The sequence below is a fragment of the Leptonychotes weddellii genome, chromosome X (genome assembly GCF_054177405.1).
Source record: "Leptonychotes weddellii isolate Sample4059 chromosome X, ASM5417740v2, whole genome shotgun sequence".
NCBI classification, from domain to species: domain Eukaryota; kingdom Metazoa; phylum Chordata; class Mammalia; order Carnivora; family Phocidae; genus Leptonychotes; species Leptonychotes weddellii.
In genome coordinates this window covers 48755704-48781105 of record NC_138385.1, presented here as the reverse complement: position 1 = coordinate 48781105, position 25402 = coordinate 48755704, and the positions used below count along the sequence as shown (strand labels likewise).

At 39.6% G+C, this 25402-nt stretch overlaps 1 protein-coding gene and 1 pseudogene across 2 annotated transcripts in view; both read right to left on the bottom strand.

Annotated features, from left to right (window-relative positions):
* Window positions 1-20466, bottom strand: part of RPS6KA6 (ribosomal protein S6 kinase A6) — a 179093-nt gene extending 158627 nt beyond the window's left edge. Inside the window, exon 1 of one of the 2 annotated variants that reach the window (XM_081808584.1) lies at window positions 19793-20466. In XM_081808584.1, the coding sequence (XP_081664710.1) occupies window positions 19793-19870 (78 nt within the window). In that variant the 5' untranslated portion in view covers window positions 19871-20466. The remainder of the gene's footprint in view (window positions 1-19792) is intronic. The other variant, XM_006726917.3, reaches the window with a different exon arrangement.
* On the bottom strand, window positions 1442-1949 carry LOC115941125 (septin-2 pseudogene; annotated as a pseudogene).
* Window positions 20467-25402: the final 4936 nt, after the last annotated feature.

Genomic DNA, 25402 nt, shown 5'->3' with positions numbered 1-25402 from the left:
TCAGTTAAGCATATTTGTGTGGATCTATTTCTGGGTTCCCTCTTTTGTTCCATTGATCTATGCATCTATACTTCCATCAATATCACACTGTCTTAATTACTTGCAGTAATATAGTAAACCTTAAAATCCCATATAGAGGGATTCCTTGCATTTAAGTCTTCGTTTTAAAAATTGTTTTAGATATTCTAGGTCCTGTATAATTTTGAGTAGATATGGCTATTAAATCAAATCTGATTTACTGATCTGATATGGTTATCAACAATTTGTCTATATCCTCTCCTTATCTTTAATATTGTCCTTATGGTGGGGAAAGACAACAATGTATAGAGGAAAGAGCATGAAATTATTAAAATGATCTAGATTCAAATTCCAAATATGCCTCCCACTAATCTGTACATCTTTTTCTCATAAAAAGACACACCTTTTTCTTACCAAGTTATGTTGAAGAGTGAATAAAACTGAAGAGATAATACATGCTCAATAAATGTCATATTTTTCTCCCTTAAGTTTAGAAACATTTAAGATGGAATGGATTCTAATGTCTTTACAGGTAAAAAAAAAAAAAAAATCGCATTAGGTGTTAGAATTACTATATTCTCTCTTAAAAGTCTGTCTCCAACCACTATATAGGAGAGGCAGATAAATCCTATAGTAAGAATAACTATCCAAGGACTTTGAAATTTTTGTTAGAATATTTGCTAGGGTATTTTATTGAAAATAGAGTCAATATCTCCTTATTTAGCTGATAATAAGGGACACAAATCATTTAACTGCCATGTCAAGGCTAAGCAATATCAAAATCAGCTAGGACACTTATATTTTGTTTTTACTCTATGGGAAAGCATGTTCCTCAAAACTACACAGCAGGAGCCTACAAGACAGCTCAAATACTCCCAATACCCCTGCCATATCTTAAAACAACAACAAAATGAAACATGCAGAAAAACCTTACAATTCACAGAAAATTAATTTTAGAGCTAACTGCTACCTTTTAACTGATATGCTTACTGTTGTTGCTGTTGGATAATGAGAACTATATGACTATTTCTCTTTTCACTTTGGCCTAGAGCTGTGGTTCTTTATCCTTGGCTGTACACCATAATCATCTGAGGAATGATGCTTAGGCCCCCACCAGATCAGTAAAGTATCAATCTCTCTGAGGCACTAGCATGGACGATGGTTTTAAAACTCAAAATCCATTCCAACATTAGTGGTTAGTTAAGGTGGAAGAAAAATGAAAATGGAAGGTTCACCTCACAAAATATAAAGTATAACATAGCAACAAAATACAAATGTTAAAAGTACGTCATACAAAACACATCAAAAGTTTAAAAAAAATTAAATTCTCAGGCACAGGTACTGTAAAATGTGGATGGGCACCCCTCCAATGATCTCTCGGAAACACACAGCTGTAGTACTCATGCGGAATGTTTTCTGTATCTTGCAAAACTATTTTCTTACACGTGGTGCCCATGGACCCCACCATCGCCATCCCCACCCTGCATCTGCAGCTGCATCTGCGCCTGCATCCTCGTGATCATTTCCTGCATGCGGCGAAGCTCTGCTTCCTTCTCCAACAGGATCTGGTCTTTATTCATGTCCTCGTTTTCCACTTTTCTGCCGCCTCTTTTGAGCCTCTCGGAATGGAAGTTTTCATAGTGAAGGTCCTGGGTCACCTCCTGGAGATCCTGCATGTGGGTGAGGAGCATCATCTGCAGCTTCAGAAAGTCGTGCTACGGGATCTCCACCTCCACAACGCCCCATGCGTAGAGGCGGCCTCTGACCTTCTTGCCCTTGGCTTCAATCAACTGATTGGATCCCACCACAGAGAACGGGATACTGGCCTTGAGAAGTCTAGTCTGCTCTTTAAAGTCCTCATCTTCATCTGATTCTGCATCAGGTAAGTGATAGATTTTGATGCTATGTTCTTCAGTTTCATCCAGGATCAGTCAGTATGTATAATTAACACTGAATTTCTTTGATTTGACTGGCCTAATTGTTGAGCACTCTTGATTTCATTTCTAGAACATTCGGATGTAGCCAGCATGTGCCTGGGTGCTAGTGATGTGGACCCAGTGATACAGAAAGATGAGCTGGCGTCTGCAGGGCATTTACCTACCAGGTCACCAAGATGGAGATCCTCCCTTGCTTCGCTTTGTTTTGAGCACAACACTTAAAACCAGTTTTGCTTCTATAATTCAATACTGTTAATTCATCTGCACATTTACTTTTTTACCAAGTAAAACAACAGAATTATTATCTAATCTGTGTATACTAAAATAGCTCTTTTTAAAAAACAGGCAATTAGCAAATTTTAAGAAGTCTTTGGATTCTGATGCTAGGTCATTTTTTAAGCTGCTCTGCCGAGAACCTGCCACAAGCCACGTTTTGTAGTGTTCCCCACTGATACTAGTTACCCTCTGCTATGGACAGCGAGCATCCGTGAGCTCCAGTTTTCATATTACAGCAGTGATTCTTACCCATGCAGAGAGAGCCAGTAAACGATTTTTACTCAACTAATATGAAAAGTTACTTTTTTAAAGAAAATTAATAAATGATATATTTAGAAACCAGCCTTTTTACATTTTTATATGGCACTCTAATGTGCTTTCTGTAACTACAGGTTTATAAGACCTGCCTGAGCAGTGAGAATCAGGGTCCTTTGGGGGGTAGCCCTCTGAACCCAGACCTGTCCTGGGCCCTGAGGCTAATGGCCCCATGATGCCTGAATGCCGACCAGGTTTTCCTGATTTGGCTTTCCTTTAACTGGTTCTCTAAAATTTTTAATAGTTTTCTGAAAGGAGGCAAATAGCAGCAGTCATTTTTTTATGTGCAGATTGTTACCCATTTTCAGCCACCATCACGTCCTTCGTTATGTGTACTACAAACCTCCCCGTATGTCGGTGAGACTGAAAGACATTTCAAATCTGCACCGTGGTCTGACTGGTAGACCACCAGTCAGATCAGTCTTCTGTGCTCTGTGGCCTTGGCCCTTTCCTTCCTTCCAAGGGGTGCTGAGAGGCTCAAGGGCTTGCTTTTTTCAACATTTCTACTGACATTGGGAAAGTGGTCCCCAGAGAGTGATGGGTGAGGGAGCAGGTGTTGGCTCCATGTTTTCATTTTGCTCTAACAAGAGGGTCAGAGATGCAGAAAACACTTCCCCTGAGGATGGGAAGAGTTTTTGCTTGGGCCAGACAAAATAAAGTGACGTGGTCAAAACACATTAGTCACAGAGGTGGGCTACAGACAGTAATCAGGTGTTCTCGAGAACTTTGTCTTCCCACTGTTGCATAATGGTGACTAGTCACAAGCCTTAGTTTCAGGCACAGTTGTACAGAGTTCTTACCAAGAGAAAGTGTTAAGTGACTTTAGCACCTCCGTGCAAGGCCAGCTATCTGGGTTATTTTGGCATTAAGTACACTAGTAAAAGCTGTTTAAAAGGTGGAGCTGGGGGCACATGTACGTGTGGTGGCTGCAGGCCCCCCGTATGTTTGGGTAGAACTACGAGGGCCAGCCGCCACCTGGAAAGGGTTATGCAGGGTGGGTGGACCTACATTGTTTCACTTCTACATCTCCCTCTGTTTTGCTGCCCAAATCTAAATAAATACTTTCACTTAGAGATAACTGCTTTTACTAAGAGATGATCTTTACCTATAGAAATGTATTTTGAAAACTTATTTTACACAGCAATTTTGTATCCGTTGAAACTAACCTTTTATCAATAAAGCACTACTGTTTGGCCGTTTAAAAATAAAAAATAAATAAATAAATAAATAAATAAAAATAAAAATATAAAAATAAATAAATAAATAAAACTCAAAATCCTAGAGGAGAACCTCTTCAACATCGGCCACAGCAACTTCTTTCATGATACATCTCCAAAGGCAAGAGAAACAAAAGAAAAAAATGAACTTTTGGGACTTCATCAAGATAAAAAGCTTTTGCCAAGCAGAGGAAACAGTAAACAAAACAAAGAGGCAACCCACGGAATGGGAGATTTTTGCAAATGACATTTCAGATAAAGGGCTGGTATCCAAGATCTATAAAGCACTTCTCAAACTCAACACCCAAAAAACAAAGAATCAAGTGAAAAAATGGGCAGGAGACATGAACAGACATTTCTCCAAAGAAGACCTACAAATGGCTACCAGACACATGAAAAAATGTTCAACATCATTAGCCATTAGGGAAATACAAATCAAAACCACATTGAGATACCACCTTAGACCAGTTAGGATGGCAACAATTAACAAGACAGGAAACAACAAATGTTGGAGAGGATGTGGAGATATGGGAACCCTCTTACACTGCTGGTGGGAATGCATGCTGGTGCAGCCACTCTGGAAAACAGTATGGAGGTTCCTCAAAAAGTTGAAAATAGAGCTACCCTATGACCCAGCAATTGCACTACTGGGTACTTACCCCAAAGACACAGATGTAGTGAAAAGAAGGGGCACATGCACCCCAATGTTCCTAGCAGTGATGTCCACGGTAGCCAAACTGTGGAAGGAGACGAGATGCCCTTTAACAGATGAATGGATAGGGGCGCCTGGGTGGCTCAGTCATTGAGCGTCTGCCTTCGGCTCAGGTCATGATCCCAGGGTCCTGGGATCGAGCCCTGCATCGGGCTCCCTGCTTGGCGGGAGGCCTGCTTCTCCCTCTCCCACTCCCCCGCTTGTGTTCCTGCTCTTGCTAACTTTTACTCTCTCTGTCAAATAAGTAAATAAAATCTTTAAAAAAAAAAAAAACAGATGAATGGATAAACAAGATGTGGGTCATATATACAATGGAATATTACTCAGCCATCAGGAAGGATGAATACGCACCATCTGCATGGACATGGATGGAACTAGAGGGGATTATGCTAAGTGAAATAAGTCAAGCAGAGAAAGACAATTATCATATGGTTTCACTCATATGTGGAAAATAAGCAATAGCATGGAGGACATTAGGGGAAGGAAGGGAAAACTGAAGGAGGTGGAAATCAGAGGGGGAGATGAACCATGAGAGACTATGGACTCCGGGAAACAATCTGAGGGTTTTGGTTGGGGGGAAAGCCTGGTGATGGGTATTAAGGAGGGCACATGTTGTAAGAGCACTGGGTGTTATCTGCAAATAATGAATCATTGAACACTACATCAAAAAAGAAAAGAAAAGGGGCGCCTGGGTGGCTCAGTCGTTAAGCGTCTGCCTTCGGCTCAGGTCATGATCTCAGGGTCCTGGAATCGAGCCCTACATTGGGCTCCCTGCTCGCGGGAAGCCTGCTTCTCCCTCTCCCTCACCTGTATTCCCTCTCTCGCTGTGTCTCTCTCTGTCAAATAAATAAATAAAATCTTTAAAAAAAAGAAAAGAAAAGAAAAATTTCTGTTGTTCAAGAAAAAAAAAACCTCCCTGGTATATATGACAGTCAGAGTTGAGAACCCCAAGGAACTTCAAGGACAAATTTGCAATTCAACTATATTTTAAATGTATAGTAGACCCTTAGAGCCTGCTTACCTGTGTTCTATTTCACTCTCCAACCTTTCTCCATCCTTTCCATACATCTCCTACTTTGTTTTTCCTTATCCTGAATATCAAAATAGTTTTGTTATTGGATTGTATTTCCTATAAACCATCTCAAAGATTTTGTGAAATGAAGCAAGGTATAAGTAAAATTCTCGCTCTCTCACTCATGTACACACACACACACACAGCAGGACCTACTTCAAATGTATAGATACAGGTTGAAATCTAGGAGCAAAATCAGTTACATAGAATGCCTCCAGGACAATTCAGAAAACATTTCTTTTATCTACAAAAACCCAATTAAGCTTAGCTCTAAGTCTCTCCACCTTCCAACTCCTTTCTTACTTCTCACCTAAAAACAAACCAGAAGAAAACAAAGTACACAAAAAAAGAAAACTGCCAGCAAGAATAGTAAATAATCTTTCAAAATAACATATACATGTAAACATTATATAAGAAATTCTGACAAAGTACTAAAAGACTTACCTCAATATTCCAAGTGCTTACCAGATCTTCAGAACTGCTGCTAAAGACAATGACAGCATCCACCAATAAATAAATTTTCAAGAAGGGAAAAAATCTTGTATTTGTTTCTCAACATTAGAGATCAAGGAGACTATAAAGAGGGGTGGTACTGAAACAACAATATGGTCCACAATAGCAACAGCACCAAGTCAGGCCTCATTATGGAATGGTAAGATAATGATTAGCTCTCTTGATGAAATAATCAAGGTAGGGAAATACAAAGATCCTTTCCTGAAGGAACTAACTGGAATATTTCCAGACCAGACTAGTTTAAAAGAAAATAACTTTGGAGGAAACTGGGAAGGCACCTGTGGTAGAGAGAGCAGGACCCTATTGGCCCCTCCTTCTTCCTATTCCAAATAAACCTGGTGAAAGCCCATAAGAAATACAGATGTCCCTATTCTCTTTTCTACATTCCAGAAAGTAGCACTGACCACTATTTTCAGAACGGCCCTCTGCACCCAGGGGCTGCTGACTATTTAAGACGAATACTGATGAAGCAAGAATTACAGGTCCAAGGATCATTTTAAAAGCATGAAAAGTAAAAAAAAAAAAAAAAAAAAAGCGTGAAAAGTTTGTTTTTTTTCTTTAGCTAAGTAATACATTTGCCTGTAGTAGTAAAAATTTTAAGCACACTAAGAAATCATCAGAGTGGTTTTCTCTTGTTCAAGACAATATGAGAGAGGAGAAAGTTCATTTAGCTTTCTATCTCCCTATGCTGCAAAGATCTACTTAGCTTGGTATTAGTTCAGTGGCTAACACAAATACTTATATGGGCTGGCATGCATTAAATATCTGTTAAATTAAGTCCTATCAAAACACTCCTCGTATCTGTTTTTCCCTCTTACTTCTTCCCTCTTCTATCAGTTGCCAAATTCTAATTAGTTTATCTCTGCGAGTTCTATCCCATCAGTCCCCTCTTTTCTTCCCGTTTTGCCCTAGTTCAAAAATCTCACTACTACTTCCACTAATACAATAGCCTCTTAGCTGGTATTCCCCACCTTCAGTCTCTCCCCCACTCTAACCCCTCCTACACACAGTCATCAGTTATTTTTCAAAGCATAGATCTGGTCATGTTAATCATGGCCTTGACAACCTTTAGTAGCTCCCCTTTACAAATTAACATTGAACCCTTAAACTGGCTTTAAAAGTCCCATACAATTGGGGCCTAGCCTACCTTTAATACATCCCCTACCTCACCTCACACTATGTCTTCACTCTCACATCACAGACTTATATCCTAGCAATATTAGATTCTCCCTTCCTCTAAGACAGCCTCCATGTGTTTGCTTATATTGTCCCCATCCACCAGAAATATGTTCCCTTCATCTCTGTCTGTGAAAATATTATCCAATCTCTATTGCCCTGTGCAAATTCCACATCTTTAACAAGGCATTACCAGATCTACCCCTAAACCACTACCACAACCACCTCATTGTTGATGGTCTTTTGATTCATATAATCAGTTTCCACACATGTCTATCTTGCCTACCTAAATGTAAACCCATGGGAGTGGGCTGAGACTCAGGTACTGCACTGCCTTGTACCCTATAAACACTTGATGAACTGAACGAATTCCTACCATTGCAAAAGTTCAGAAAGGGAAAAAAAAAAAGTAAAAAGTAAATATCAATGAAACACCTCAATAGCCAGTTACAGCAAATGGTGCTCCTAACTTCATATTTTATCCCTGAATCATCCTATCTGTGATTGCAAATATGATTACTATACTTCAATGAAATGCTCAGATATAGGAAGGAAGTCTTAAGAAAAACTGTGCATAATAGGGAAAGCTGGGGGCTATGACCACAGCTATCTAAATCCCAAGATTTTAATATAGGTGACAATAATTCAGAGTTTAAGCAACAGCTTAAGGGGAAAGGGGAATAATGATGACTATGGGAAAAGAGAAGGAACTACTGTGTACTAGAGATCTACTATATGCAAAGCACCTCTTATTTATTCTGTTATCTTTAGGATTTTTTTAACAAAAACAGTCATGGTTAAATTTGATGAGGTTACACCCTTTTCAGTTAAATTGTATTCACTATCTATAAAACATCTCCCAGCATTTTGTAATGAAACAGACTATTTTGTCCAAGAAATTAAGCTAGACACATTCCTGTTGCTATCCTACACACCCTCTTCTGAACAATAAACCCAAAGCATCAAAAGGCTAATTATTGGGGCACCTGGGTGGCTCAGTCATTAAGTGTCTGCCTTCGGCTCAGGTTATGATCCCAGGGTCCCAGGATTGAGCCCCGCATCGGGCTGCCTGCTCCGCGGGAAGCCTGCTTCTCCCTCTCCCACTGCCCCTGCTTGTGTTCCCTCTCTCGCTGTGTCTCTGTCAGATAAATAAATAAAATCTTTTAAAAAAGGCTAATTATTTATGCATAATACTGCTACAAAAACTAAAAACAAAATTTGCTTGTAGAGCTGAAATAATATTGAATTTATTTTCCCCTTCCATAAAACAATTTCATTGTGAAAGACATATGCCCTCATTTTTGCACTGATAGATACAGTTTCATTTTGTTTTGTTTTCAAAGCACCTTGATAACTGTATTAAGCCCAGTAATGAATGAATTTGTTTACATAACAATGCTTGAGGATTTTTTTCCCCCATTTACAGATGAAGAAACTAAGTCTCAGAGAAGTTAGGTAACTTGCATTGGGTCACATATCTAGTATGACTTGGAGGTGAATTTGGAATCCAGATTAATAAACCTCCAAATCCCATGTTCTTTCCTCTATTACTACAGGGTCTCATTAAATTAAAACTAGCACTTTTTCCCAATCTGCCATATATTTGCCATTCTAGTTAAATATTTCAAGTCTGTGCCTTTAATCCCAAACTGTTTTTTATCAGTGAACTTTATTACTTTCAAAATAAGCTAATTTAAACAAAGGCAGTGTTTAAGCTAAAGAAGTAATATAAAAGTACCAATTACAGAAATGAAGATGGCGGCATAGTAGGAGGACCCTTGGTTTGTCTCCTCCCTAGAACACAACTAGATGACTATCAAGTCATTCCAAATACCCAAGAAAAACAACCTGAAGACTGACAGAACTCTACAAGTAAAGGGAGAGAAGAAGCCACATCAAAGAAGAAAATAGGAAGTAAGAAGACATGGTTTGTGAGAGAAATGGATTGCTGGTGCTGAGGAGGGGAGGGGACCATGGTACCAGAGAAAGGTGAGAAAGAGATCTGAGAGAGAGAGAGAGAGCATACAGGGGAACTCATAAGGATAACACTTCCCCGAAGCCACTGGCTGGAAAAATGAGACGAGCTGATTTTCATGAGTTTTTGCCACCAGCAGGGCTTGAAGACTGGAGTTTTAAAGGTCAGCAGGCTAGTCTGGGATAAAGCCCTGAGGATGCTGTGCTCCTCCTGGAGAGAGGCAGGCAAACAACTCCAGGGGCAGACAGAGTAGAAAGAGTAATCTGAGGAACTGCTTGGGTAACACATCGGGGAGATTATTGGCTCTTCTAGGAGCTCCTCCATGAGAGACAGCATCACAGACATGCCTCTCCATTTTCCTCCCCCAACCCTCAGCATAAACACAGAGCCACCTGCCAAGGGCAGCTCGGCCCCCACACTAGCCACCTAGCATGCTTACTCTGGATCCCACACCCCTGCACTCTGGCACAAATGACCTTCCAGGTCAAGCCTCCCTCAATCCCAGCACAGTGAAACACTCTGAGGACTGACACAGGCCACTGACAACATCTCCCCACCTAGAGCCTAGAGTTCTGAAAGTCCCCATGGTTGGCTGGGATAGAACCTGGAGGGTGCTGCACTGTTCCTGGAGAGAAGGCCATAAAACAGCCCCAAAACAGACAGCATGCAGATAGCGATCTGGAAGGGTACATGGGACACACAGCAGGGAGACTATTTGCTTCTCCTGGGGTGATTCCCTGAAAGCAGCAAGCACAGAGACCCCACTCCAGGGACAAAGGAGCTGGCTGACACCATTTACCACCCCCACTCCTCAGCATAGAAATAGGACCACCTTCCGCACCACAGAGCCAATACTGGCGGCCTAATTTGTTTACATCAGGTTCCACACCCCTGTACTCTGCTGGTATGGACCTTTTAGGTCAAGTTTGCCTCTGTCTCAGTGCAGTGGGCCTCTTTCCCTGAAGACCAGCACCACCTCTCCCAATCAGAGAGCTCTGCAAGTCTTCAGTTCTAGAGGAAGTAGCATCAGGACTCATTTATCAAGCCGACCAGAACACACCTAGTTAAAATTCACCACACTCTGCCCAAGGACCAAACACTGCCCACTGCAGGCAAGGAGAGCCTCTGCAGACAGGCCTGAAAGAGAGCAGCCAAAACACAACAGCAGAGCACATATAGCACACACCAGAGACACTCCCTGAAGCGCCAGACCCAGGACACTATATGAACTCTTATGCATAAAGCCATTACTATCAGGATCAGGAAACATAAACAGGCTTTTCTAACACAGAGAAGAAGACAGAGACAAAAGGACAAAATGGTGAAATGTATCCCAAATGAAAGAACAAGATAAGGTCATGGCAAAAGATCTAAGCAAAACAGATATAAGTAACATGCCTGATGGAGATTTTAAAGCAACAATCATAAGGATACTTGCTGGGCTTGAGAAAAGGATGATAGACTTCAGGGAGGTCCTTCTGCAGAGATAAAAGAGTCAAAAAACAGTCAGAAATGAAAAATGCAATAACTGACATCTGAAACAGACTGGATGCAGAGAACACAAAGATGGAAGAAGCAAAGGAAAGAATAAGTGATATAGAAAAGAAAATAACGAAGCTGAACAAAAGAGAGAAAGAATTATGGAATGTGAAAATAGGGAACTCAGTGACTCCATGGAACATAATTACATTCATATTATAGGAGTCCCGGAAGAAGAAGAGAAAAAAAAAGGGACAGGAAATTTATTTCAGGAGATAATGGCTGAAAATTTCCCTAATGTGGGGAAGGAAACAGATATCCAGATCCAGGAGGCACAGAGAACTCCCATCAAAATCAACAAAAACAGGGCGCCTGGGTGGCTCAGTTGGTTGAGCGACTGCCTTCGGCTCGGGTCATGATCCTGGAGTCCCTGGATGGAGTCCCACATCAGGCTCCCTGCTTGGTGGGGAGTCTGCTTCGCCCTCTGACCCTCCCCCCTCTCATGTGCTCTCTCTCTCTCATTCTCTCTCTCCCAAATAAATAAATAAAATCTTTAAAAAAAAATCAACAAAAACAGGCCAACACCAAGACATATTGTAATTAAATTTGCAAAATATAAAGACAAAATCCTAAAAGCAGCAAAACAAAAACAGTGTCTAAATCACAAAGGAAGACCCATTAATCTAGTTACAGATCTCTCAAAAGAAAGTTGGGAAGCCAGAAGGGAGTGGCATGATATATTCAAAGTGCTGAATGAAAAATCTGCAGCCAAGAATACTCTATCCAGCAAGGCTATCATTCACAATAGAAGGAGAAATAAAGGGTTTCCCAGACAAACAAAAACGAAAGGAGTTCGTAACCAGTAAATCAGAGTTCATAACCACTAAACCAGCCCTGCAAGAAATATTAAAGGGGATTCTTTGTGTGGAAAAGAAAGACCAAAAGTGACAAAGACAAGAAAGGAAGAGAGAAAATCTCCAGAAACAGTGACAAAACAAATACTAAAATGACACTAAACACATAACTATCAGTAATTACTCCAAATGCAAATGAACTAAATGTTCCAATCAAAAGACATAGGATGTCAGAATAGATTAAAAAAACAAGACACATCTATATGCTGCCCACGAGAGACTCATTATAGACCTAAGGATACCTGCAGACTGAAAGCGAGAGGATAGAAAAAAATTTATCATGCAAATGGATGTCAAAAGAAAGCTGGAGTAACAATACTTATATCTGACAAACTAGATTTTAAGCCAAAAACTATAACCAAAGATGAAGAAAGGCACTATATCATAATAAAGGGGACTATCAAATAAGAAGATCTAACAATTAAAAAATATTTATGGGGCGCCTGGGTGGCTCAGTTGGTTAAGCAACTGCCTTCGGCTCAGGTCATGATCCTGGAGTCCCGGGATCGAGTCCTGCATCGGGCTCCCTGCTCGGCAGGGAGTCTGCTTTAAATAAATAAATAAATAAATAAATAAATAAATAAATAAAAATAAAAAATATTTATGTCCCCAACATGGGAATAACCCAAATATATAAAATAATTAATAGCAAACTTAAAGGAACTCATCAATAATAATAATGTAATAGTAGAAGACTTTAACATTCCACTTACATCAATGAACAGATCATCGAAGCAGAAAATCAACAGGGAAACAATGGCTTTGAAAGACACAGTGGACCAGATAGACTTAACTGATATATACAGAACATTCCACCCTAAACAGCAGAATACACATTCTCTTCAAGTGCACATGGACATTCTACAGACTAGATCATATATTATGTCACAAAACAGGCCTCAAAAAATACAAAATGGCTGAGATAATACCATGCATGTTTTCTTACCACAACACTATAATCCTGGAAGTCAATCACAAGAAAAAATCTGGAAAGACGACAAATACATGAAGGTAAAAAATATGCTACTAAAGAATGAATGGGTGAACCAGGAAACCAAAGAACAAAAAAATACATGGAAACAAATGAAAAAGAAACACAATGATCCAAAACCTTTGGGATGCAGCAAAAACAGTCATAAGAGGGAAATATATAGCAATAGAGGCTTATGTCAAAAAGGAAGAAAAATCTCAAGTAGACAACCTAACCTTACATATAGAGGAGCTAGAAAAAGAAAAATGAATGAAGCCCAAGCCAGCAATAGAAGGGAAGTAAAGATTAGATCAGAAATAAATGATATAGAAACTAAGAAAACAATAAAACAGATCAAGGAAATCAGGAGCTGGTTCTTTTATAAAATTAATAAAATTTATAAACTTCTAGTCAGACTTATCAAAAAGAACAGAGAAAGGAACCAAATAAATAAAATCACAAATGACAGAAGAGAAATAAGAAGAAACACCACAGAAATACAAACAATTATAAGAGAATATTATGAAAAATTATATGCCAAAATTGGACAACCTGGAAGAAATGGTTAAATTCCTAGAAACATATAAACTACAAAAACTGAAACAGGAAGAAATAGAAAACTTGAGGAGACCAATAATCAGCAAAAAATTCTATTAGTAATCAAAAATCTCCCAACAAACAAAATTCCAGGACCAGAAGGCTTCACAGGGGTATTCTATCAAACATTTAAAGACTTAATACCTATTCTTCTCAAGCTATCCCAAAAAACAGAAATGGAAGGAAAACTTCCAAACTCATTCTATGAGGCTTGCATTACCCTGATTCCTAAACCAAAGACTCAACTAAAAAAAGAGAACTCCAGGCCAATATCCTTGATGAAAATGGTTGTAAAAAAATTCTCAATAAAATACTAGCAAATTGAATCAAATAGTACATTAAAAGAATCATTCACCACAGTCAAGTGGGATTTATTCCTGGGCTGCAAGGGTCATTCAATAATCAGAAATTAATCAATAATCAATAACAATAACACCACATTAATAAAAGAAAGGATAAGAACCATATGATCCTTTCAATAGATACAGAAAAAGCATTTGACAAAGTACAACATACATTCATGATAAAAATCCTCAAAAAAGTAGGGTTAGAGGGAACATACCTCAACATAATAAAGGTCATATATGAAAAACTGAGAGCTTTTCCTCTATGGTCAGGAACAAGACAGGGATGTCTACTCTTACCACTGTTATTTAACATGTTACCAGAAGTCCTATCCATAGCAATCAGGCAGCAAAAAGAAAAAAAAAAAAAACATCCAAATCAGCAAAGAACTCAAACTTCCACTACTTGCAGATGACACGATACTCTATACAGAAAACCTGAAAGACTCCAACAAAAAAAAAAACTGCTAGAATGGATACAGGAATTCAGTAAAGTCACAGGATAAAAAATCAACATACGGCAAATTGTTACATTTCTATACACCAATAATGAAGCACTAGAAAGAGAAACCAAGAAATTGATCCCATTCACAATTGCACCAAAAACCATAAGATGGCTAGAAATAAACCTAACCAAAGAAGTAAAAGACCTGTACTCTGAAAACTATGAAACACTGGTGAAAGAAATTGAAGAGGACACAAAGAAATGGAATAACATTCCATGCCCAGGGACTGGAATAACAAACGTTGTTAAAATGTCTATACTACGCAAAGCAATCTACACATTTAATGCAATCTTTATCAAAATACCAACAACATTTTTCAGAGCTAGAATAAACAATCCTAAAATTTTTATGGAACCCCAAAAGACCCCGAATAGCCAAAGCAATCTTGAAAAAGGAAAGCAAAGCTGGAGGCATCACAATTCCAGACTTCAAGTCATATTACAAAGTTGTAGTGATCAAGACAGTATTGTACTGGCACAAAAATAGACACATAGATCAATGGAACAGAATAGAAAACCCAGAATTGAACCCACAACTATACAGTCATCTGATCTTTGACAAAGCAGGAAAGAATATCCAATGGGAAAAAGACAGTCTCTTCAACAAATGGGGTTTGAAAAACTGGGCAACAACATGCAGAAGGATGAAACTGTACCACTTTCTTCCACCATACGCAAAAATAAATTCAAAATGGATTAAAGACCTAATTGTGAGACAGGCAATCACTTAAATCCTAGAGGAGAACACAGGCAGTAACCTCTTTGACATCAGCTGTAGCAACTTCTTCTTAGATAAGTCTCCTGAGGCAAGGGAAACAAAAGAAAAAAAAAAAAAAAACTACTGGGATGTCATCAAAACAAAAAGCTTCTGCACAGTGAAGGAAATAAGCAACAAAACTAAAAGGCAACCTAGCGAATGGGAGAAGATATTTGTAAATGGCATATCTGATAAAGGGTTAGTATCCAAGATATATAATAACTTATAAACCTCAATACCCAAAAACCAAATAATCCAGTTAAAAAATGAGAAGACATGAATACATTTTTTTTATAAATAGACATTTTTGCAAAGAAGACATATAGATGGCCAACAGACACCCTGAAAAGATGCTCAATATCACTGATCATCAGGGAAATACAAATCAAAACTACAATGAGATATGACCTCATACCATTCAGAATAGCTAAAATTAACAACACAGGAAACAACAGATGTTGGTAAGGATGCAGAGAAAGGGGAACCCCCTCATACTGTTGGTGGGAATGCAAACTGGTGCAGCCACTCTGGAAAACAGTATGGAGGTTTCTCAAAAAGTTAAAAATAGAACTACCCTATGATCCAACAATTACACTACTAGGTATTTACCCAAAGCATATAAAAACACTAATTCAAAGAGATACATGAACCCAAATGTTTATAGCAGCATTATCTACAATAGCCAAGTTATGAAAACAGCCCAAGTATCCATCGAATGATGAATGGATAAAGAAGATGTGGGGGGCACCTGGGTGGCTCAGTCGTTGAGCGTCTGCCTTCGGCTCAGGTCATGATCTCAGGGTCCTGGGATTGAGCCCCACATCGGGCTCCTTGCTTAGCGGGAAGCCTGCTTCTCCCTCTCCCACTCCCCCTGCTGGTGTTCCCTCTCTCTCCGTGTATCTCTCTGTCAAATAAATAAATAAAATCCTTAAAAAAAAAAAAAAAAAGAAGATGTGGTGCGTGTGTGTGTGTGTGTGTATGTGTGTATATATATATATATACATGAATATTTCTCAGCTATAAAATATTATAAAATATAAAATTTTATAAAAATATTTCTCAGCTAAAAAATATTTCTCAGCTATAAAAAGAATTTGGAAGGACATGGATGGAGCTAGAGAGTATTATGCTAAGTGAAATAAGTCAGTCAGAGAAAGACAAATACCATATGATTTCACTCATATGTGGAATTTAAGAAACAAAACAAACAAATATGGGGGTAAAAAAGAGAGGAAAACCAAGAAACGGAATCTTAACTATAGAGAACAAACTGATGGTTACCCAAGGGGAAGTGAGTGGAGCAATGGGTTAAATAGGTGATGGGTATTAAGGAAGGCACTTGTTATGAGCACAGGGTATTGTATGTAAATGTTGAACTACTAAATTCTAAACCTGAAACTAATATTACACTGTATGTTAAGTAACTGGAATTTAAATAAGAACTTGGGAGAAAAATTAATAAATAAAAGTACCAATTACAGTATAATATGATATGATATAATATGCAATTTGAAAACTATAATCAATTCCTCCTTCAGGAAGCAAGCACTCTCTCACCAAAAAACAACCAGCCAACCAACTAAATGCATACTGTAATGTACATAGCACTAACTCATGAAAAGTTCACTTTACTACATCCGGCTGTTCTTTATAACCCTTACCCAGGAATGCCCATTACCTAATCACACCTCAAGTAACACCTCTTCCCTCATCTTGACAAAATCCAGTCAAGAGCTAAAATTGTGTCTTCCTGTGGGGTGATGCTCTTTGAAGTCCCTATTCCTAGTATACCTAATTGAGACAGTCCCTGCAAGAGCTTTCACAACCAAAGCTTCTTGCTTATCCTACTTCCCTTCTCCCAAGAACCTTCTTCCCAGTAGCCAAAAGAACCCATATTTCCCCTCTTAAGGCCAATTTTCCACCTCTCACTGGGACGAAGCTAGTTCTTATTTCGAACCTCCAACACATTTTCCCACAGGACAATTTTACAAACAGTGGTTAGGCTCTTCTTCATCATTATAACTCCCTATTGCGTGCCCTGGTCTAAAAATGTAACTGTTAGTAACTGTTTCCTGTGAAAAAGCATGTTCAGCGTCTCAAACAACCAATCCTCACACTTCTGAATAATTCAGAGGTTAACAACTGCCCATGAAACAAGACAAGTAAAAGATACTGAAAAAGACTCCACAGTATATAATAGAGCACATAATCTTTAATTTTACCAGGATTCAACACACACAAAAACTGACAGAAATTACTTTCTTTGACATTAAAGTTAACACATTCTCACTCACATTTTCTTTAAGGATTCCAACACATTTTCAAAAAATATATTCTACAATGAAAGTATCTAAGGTCCTAAAAACTATCATGATTGGGGCTGCAAAGCTCATGATGAAGGGTTAACATTTCTAAAGCCAACATCAACAAACATGTAATTAAAAGTCAGTCGGAGAAAGACAAATATCATATGATTTCACTCATATGTGTAATTTAAGAAACAAAACAGATGAATATAAGGGAAGGGAAGGAAAAATAAGATGAAATCAGACAGGGAGATAAACCATAAGAGACTCTTAACTATAGGAAACAAACTGAGGGTTGCCGGAGGGGAGGTGGGTGGGGGGATAGGTAACTGGGTGATGGGCATTAAAATGGAACGCACTTGATGTAATGCCCAGTGGGTGTTATATGCAACTGATGAATCACTAAATTCTACCTCTGAAATTAATAATATATACTATATGTTAATTAAGTTGAATTGAAATTAAAAAATTTAAAAAAAAAGAAACTCTGGGAGGGGGCGCCTGGGTGGCTCAGGCGATTGAGTGTCCACCTTTTGGTTTTGGCTCAAGTCATGATCTCAGGGTCATGAGATTGAGTTCCATGTCGGGCTCTGCGCTCAGCGGGAAATCTACTTGAGATTCTCTCCCTTTGCCCCATCCTAGCTTGTGCTCAAGCTCACTCTCTCTCTCAAATAAATAAATAAATCTTAAAAAAAAAATTAAAAAATAAAGTCTGCGAGGTAAAATTGTTTCCTTCTTATCAAAAGAATACTGTTATAAACAAACAACAAAACCCTATTTTACATGCTAAACAGGTCTGTTCAGATGTAGCAGTTTTCACCTAGAATATTTTTAACTAAGTCACTTGAAGCATTAAACCTAATCAATCATAACTATTTTAGACAAAGGAGGCAGAAATACTATCTTTGCCACATTACCTTCACCTTTTGTTTTACTTTACAAGATTTAGCAATTTTCACTTGAGTATTTTTCCAAATTGATGAGTTAGAGAGACCCATTGTTAAATCTCTAAAACATACTGCAAACAATAAAAACACCATATGTGGTAATTATGATTCAAAACATTTCTCCATTCTAATTTAACAAAAATAATAAAATAGTAGGCATGCAAAAGGCTCTCCATCTCCCACCCCATCCTTATAGACAAACATTTAATTGTTTTTATATACCAGATACCTGAGACTATAAGTCAACTGATTACATACGTGAATAAAATAAAATTCCTCTCCCTTTGAATGGTCTTGCTAGAAAATTCTTGCAAGTATGAAACATCCTTATATTCCAAGAAGAAATGTACCTTTCTTCACTTATCCTGTTCTTAAGAGATGTAGAATATTAAAATGCATTTTGGAACTGCTTAGTTTACTAGTAAAATATTTACTATAGGGGAGAGGGTTCAACTTTAGACTCCTTCTGAATTTATTTCTATTACATTTCTTGTTAAATGTTATCCTGGCACGGAATTTTAACCACAATTTAGTTGGAAATGTGAAAAAGAAAAAAGAATGATTTAAACAGAGAACAGTCCAAAGTGTATTTTTAAGGATGGAGCAAGTACTTGAAGACAATTTAGCATCCTAAGATGTGGAGGATTGTGATTGCCAGTCCTACCTCAAAATATCCTACTGTGAGTCAATTTGGCATTCAAGACTTTTTATGAGGTCTACTGTGGCCTCTACTGGAGTATTAAGCTGCTAATCCATTAAGTTATTAGAAAAGGATCTGACTTTCTATCCCAAAAGGCTCATTTTTAGAGTTTAAATGCTGCCCGCTTCTAACAACAACAATAGCAACAACACTAAAAACAGAATACCTGTGCACATCTAAGTTTTCACTGCACAGCTGACCTAAGTCCAACCAGAACAGTTTCAGAGGAGCGGGAAGAGAGGAGAACCAAAATATTCTGGTTGAACCTCAAACTCTTCCAAAGATTCATCTTACAAGGGCTAGGGTTTACTTTGTGTTTTCTTTTACTGACCAACGGGGCGGGGACAGCAATTGGGGAAAGAAGGACAGGAGGAAGAGGGTGGTAGAAATGAGGGGACCACAGAACATCGCCTTAACGTCAACAAAGAAACCTGGGCACAAATTAATCTCCACCTGGGTTGTTACAAAACCCACAGCATGCCATGGAGAAACTAGAAAGCTAAGTAAGGAGCACACATCCCTATGAGCAAATGTCCCCAGAGTTATTCTGTCACCTAGGTGTGTGTTTTGGTTTGGTTTTTGTGTGTGTGTGTGTGTGTTTTGTTTGTTTTGTTGTTGTTTTGCGCTGGGTTCCTAAAACACCCGGGTTCAACAGCCTGCTGGAATCAGCAGCTGTCCGTGAAAGTGGTCCCAGAGAGCAAACCTGGCGCAACAGAGAAAGAGGAATGTGCTGAGCCAGGCGCGGCACCTGGCGCGTTCCCCAGTCCCACTCCAGGTCGCAAAGTGAAGAAACTTAGTCACAACTCCAGCGTGGCCCGGGAGGCAGAAGCTCCTTCTGAGATCGAGCCCGGGCCGCGGCTGCTCGGACTCCTCAACGCCCTAGCCCGTCGTCTCCCGAGCGAAAGCACAGTTGGGGTACTGCGTGCTTCGCCGTCCCGCAGCCTCAAGGGAGCTTGCCTGGGCACCCCGCTCCCTAGCCCCACGACCTTCTCTCTCGGGCCTCCAGCCAGGGTCCTGAGGGAAGGAGGGGGGGTGGCTCCAGCCCTTGGCCACCACACTAACCTCGCCGCTGCTCGCGCCGCCTCCGAAAACCTCCATTTCTTGGTTCCAGAGCTCGTCCTGAGGAGAAAACGGTAGCATCGCCCCTTCAGGAGCACTTGAGCAGGAGCTGCCAACCACTGGCGCAGCCGCGCATCCCGTCGTTTGAGCTTGCCGGCCGCCGCCACCACCACCAGAACCCCCTAGTTATGAAGCCCCTCCTTCAGCGACCGCTGCCCTAGCTGCAGGGTGCCCTCAGAGGCTGTGAGCGGAGGATCGCCGCCGCGGGCAGCCGCTCCCCATAGACAGGAAAACTCTGTGCTGCCTCACGGAGAGCTCTACTCGGCTTGTGCTCACCACTGCCGCCACCGCGACTGTAGTTCGGCGTTGACTCTGTCCCCCACCCCGTTTCCTAGGGCCCCCTCCCAGTACCCAGCTCCGTCAATATGGCGGCAGCGGCGGCGTTACCTGTGCAGCGCCGGGAACAACCCCCCCCGCCCCCCGCCCTGGGCGGCAGCACAGTAGCGTCACCCGAACGTCAGTGGAGATTCCCCAGCCTAGGGTGAAGAGGGGGTGGGAACAAAGAGCGGGGGTGAATACCGAAGACCGCGTGGTTGGGGGTGGGTAAGAGAGGAGGAGGACGCGCTGGGCGAGGAGGCGGGAGAAGAGTAGTAAAGCCACTGGAGCGCCGCAGTAAACCTACCCACTACATGGAGCATGCGCGTCGCTGTTCACACATGCTCAGCAGGCCCTCCCAAGTCTACGAAGCCGGCTTGCAGGCGGGAGGATTCCCAAAATGAATGTGGGAAGCACTGGAGGAGCATTGGAGGAGTCAGTGTCAGGGGAGGACTCCAGGAATATCTGCTTACGGGGCTCACAGAAGGCGGTGTCCTATACACCGAATCACACCCATTTTTTTATAGTGACGAATAGTGGAGCGGGGATTTTATACATTGGGCTTCTAGAAACTGGAGGCAGGAAGAAAATGCATTTAAAATAAACTAGTATACCTGCACTCCCTAACTCTTCCACCCCCTGTCCCTCTCAGCATTTCCATAGTATTGATGACATGCAGTGTTTCTAGTGTTCACACACACATGCACACAAATATGTCACTTATTGAACTCTACTTGTGGCATTGAAGGCAGAATGTACGAAGCTAATTTCACCCCTACCCCGCTCTGAAGGTATTAGACCTGTAGTGAAATAATCATTTTTCTATCTTCTTCCAATGGAACGTTTACTGCTTTGCTACTCTGAGCCACACACTGTACTAGGAGCTAGCGATATAACTAAGATAAATAAAGTGCAGTCTCATACATGGGGGATGATCAAGATCTTTACTGAAACACTTCAGAACCCATGGTAAAAAAGTGATTCCACCTTTGACACTTCAAGGAGACTTAAAATAGCAAAGGTAACAGCGGCAAGGCGGCTCAGTACCTTGGAGAGGTTTCTTTTTTTTTTTTTTTTTTTAAAGATTTTTTATTTATTTATTTGAGACAGAGAGAATGAGATAGAGAGAGCATGAGAGGGAGGAGGGTCAGAGGGAGAAGCAGACTCCCTGCCGAGCAGGGAGCCCGATGCGGGACCCGATCCCGGGACTCCAGGATCATGACCTGAGCCGAAGGAAGTCGCCTAACCGACTGAGCCACCCAGGCGCCCACCTTGGAGAGGTTTCTAATGGTCAATGTAAAACGCAAGCATCCTTTCCCCACTGCTACACCTAGGGCTGCTGTGTTGTGCTCGAGGAAAACACTGAACTATGCCCTCCATTTATTTCACCATCTGGCGTCCAGCACTATGTAAGTAAAAAGCAGACCACAGAGGTTGGCACTGAATAGCAAACAAGGATCACTAAAGGCGCCCTCCCACCCACAGTGCTTAAAATCCCAGGGAAAAGAGTGAGCTTTACAAATATGATTCTGTAAAAGTGAAAACTTTCAAAGTAGTGGGTGCATGGAGCTATAAACAGTGAAAATGTGCATGTGCACACACTTGCATAAATTCCTGTTTGGCTGAACTGGCAGTGTTCTTAAATAAGGCCCACCATTTTGAGCACTGGATCTCATCCTTTCTTGCCACTCAAAGGCTTTGTTCTGCAATTCTCCATCACCAACCCCTTAGCATCATATATTTTTGTCCCTCTACTGGACCTTTCCCATCAGCAAAAATGTATTGTTGTTACTGACCTTAACTTGCTGAACTACTCACTAACATTTGATGCAGTTTATGACTCCTTTATTTTTTTTTTTTATGACTCCCTCCTTATTTAAACATTTTCTTCACTTGGCCTCCAGAACAAAACTGTTCATTTTCCTCCTACATCACTGGCCATTTCTTCTCAGTGCCCTTTGCTGGACAATCCCTCATTTTCCCAGTATCTAGAAGTAGAAACTTCAGGGTTCCATTCTCCATCTATCTTTCCCAACAGCCTAGGTATTTCCATAACCCATCCATTTCCATGGCTTAAAATATCATCTCTATGCTGAGAACTCTCAAATTTTATCTCTAACCACAAACTCTTGAAGTCAAGACTTGTACATGCAACTGTCTATTTTACTTAGATCTAATAGGTATCTCAAACTTAATCTATTCAAAACTGAATTCTTGATTCAACCTCAACCAATGTGCTCCTTGCCTGGACTTCTCCAGGCAATTAATGACCTCCACCATCCACCTAGTTTGCTGCTCAAATGTCACTTCAGAGTGCTTCTATGACTGTCCTTTCTACAACGCAATCCCCATAACTCTCTAACCACCCCCTGCCTTTTCTTCATAACAGCAATCAACATAGGGTCTATATTTGTTTATTTTTTCCTATGAGCACCAAATATACTGCCTGGAACATAATGGAGCTCAGTAAATATTTACTGAACAAATTAGTGTGTCCTTTGCTATTATTGTTTTATGCATTTGATAAATACATCACATCAACGATATCAAGAAGCTTCCTCACTATGAATGTATTTCTTTTTTTTCTTTTTCCAAATTTTTATTTAAATTCCAGTTAGTTAACATAAAGTGTAATATTAGTTTCAGGTGTAGAATTTAGTGATTCAACACTTCATACAACACCCAGTGCCCTGCTTAATACCCATCTCCTATTTAACCCATCCCCTCTTTCAGGAACCCTCCATTTGTTCTCTATAGTTAAGAGTCTCTTCTTGGTTTGCTTCTTTTCCCCCCCATGTTCATTTGTTTTTTAAATTCCACATATGAGTGAAATCATATGGTATTTGTTTTTCTCTGACTGACTTTTTTCACTTAGCATAATACTCTCTAGTTTCATCCATGTTGTGGCAAATGGCAAGATTTCATTCTTTTTATGACTAAGTAATATTCCACTATGAATGTATTGGGTTTCTGTGTTAAATTTAGCCTTCATATATGTTCATTCATTCAACATTCCTCTTAGCTTATAAACATACATACATCTCTCTCATTTAAAAAAATCAAAACCCTTTCCTCAACTCAAGGATTTTAATAAATTCCTGTTTCTCAGTTCTTTCAGTTAACATGTCCCATTATGTCTACCTCAAATATTTTTTTAAAGATTTATATTTATTTATTTGAGAGAGACAGAATGAGAGAGAGAGAGCACATGAGAGGGGGGAGGGTCAGAGGGAGAAGCAGACTCCCTGCCAAACAGGGAGCCTGATGCAGGACTCAATCCAGGGACTCCAGGGTCATGACCTGAGCCGAAGGCAGTCACTTAACCAACTGAGCCACTCAGGTGCCCTCAAATATTTTTTTTAAATATCTGCTCCATCCTCCATTGTCATTGCCTCAGTTCACCTCATAGAATATGTCCTTGAACTAGTGATACTAATGATTCCTCTTATCTTGTCTTTCTGACTCTAAATTTATACTCTTTCTCCAATCCATCCTCTTCACTGGCAGCCCAGGAATCAAAATTCCTCAATGATACTCCATCATCTCTAGTAAAATATCCACACTTGTTATCTCTGAATGCAAATGTTCTCACCAACTGGCCTCTGACTATCTTTCCAGCTTCATCTACCATCTCAAATTCCAATCAGATCTATGCACATCTTATTGTATCTTCCCTATCTTAGTCTTCCTAAATAACTTACTTTTAATAGCAGTCAATACTAACAACTACTATTTACTGAGAGCCCACTATGCTCCAAGCATATGCTCTTCATGAATTCATTTAGCCCTTATAACAATTTGTAAAAATTTGTATTATTTGTATTTTACAGATGAGGAAACTGAGCCTGGAAAAGATTCAGTGATTTTACCAAGACCTCACAGACATTAAATGGAAATTCTAGAATTAAAACTACATCTGTCTGATGCCAAAACTTCTACCCCACTCTGTTGCTCTGTGAAACCCCTCTGATATTACCTTCCCCTCTCCATACCCTCCTTACATTCATCCCTGGGGAAAATTAGTCACCCATTCCTCTTTACTTCCATAAAATCTTTTCCATATCCTTATTTCAACACTTCTTTAGTTTTCTTTACTAACAAACTTTGAGAATTTGATGTTAGTGAATTAACCTATTAAGCTCTGTACTCACAGGATATGTCTGGTGCTCAATACATTGGACGGACAAACAATATTTTTCTACTCTAGCCAGACACTGTGTTAAAGCTGTGGGCTAATATAAAAATGTATGACAGTACTTAACTCTGCAGAGTTTAATGCTTATTTGCTCTATTTTGATTTCTTATACCAAAGACATATTGTCTGATTTTAAGTTACTAGTAACCAGGACCTATTATATACAATTTTGACTAGCTCAGAGGTCCTTAGCTTCTTGGTGAAAAACATGATGACTTTATTTAGCACAAAGGCAGGTATTAAGGAAGACTCAAGCTTCAGTCTTCTGCAAAGTATACATAGCAGAGATTCTTGCTTTCTCTTTAGTCTTCAGGAAATCTTTAGCCTGAAATTTTCTGTATGCCTATGTATCTCTAGATTTCCAATTATTGGAGCATAACATTAGAAGTTTACACAATATTTAGTAATATTTCGGTGACTCTGGAACTGGGATATACTATATCTAGTCTCTAAATAATATATTGTTCATCACAAAAAGGTAATGAGATAGGCTCCAGCATTAGATCATGTGTTCTGAGTATTTTCAGGGCTAAGGAAAAGGTACACTTAAACATTCAAAGTGACTTATTTACCCTGTGGTAAATGACACACATTGGATTACCAGGGTCAAAGGTGAAAATAAGTGGTCATGTAATTTAACTGAATAAAGTTAACTGACCCATATAGAGATAAATCTTTCTTGGCCCCAATAAAGGGGTGTAAAATATAAACTAAGGGCCTTTGATCAACAGATCACAGACCACCCAAGATTCTACACTATGGTTCTGATTTCTAAACTGTAGTATTTACAATTAATGCATATTTGGTCTATAATTATAGAAAGAGCCACTTAGTCACTCAGTATTCTATGCTTATTTCCCCAAAGTTTGTAACCCAAATAGCTGGAAAATGGTGAGCCAACATAGAACATAAAAGCATTATTAGGAAAATATTCAAACATTTCATTTTGAAGGTATTCAGACATAAATTATAAAAGTAGATTCATGTACACAAACAGGGAAGTTTTAAGTGTTTAATAAATACTTATAATCTTTAGATAATTC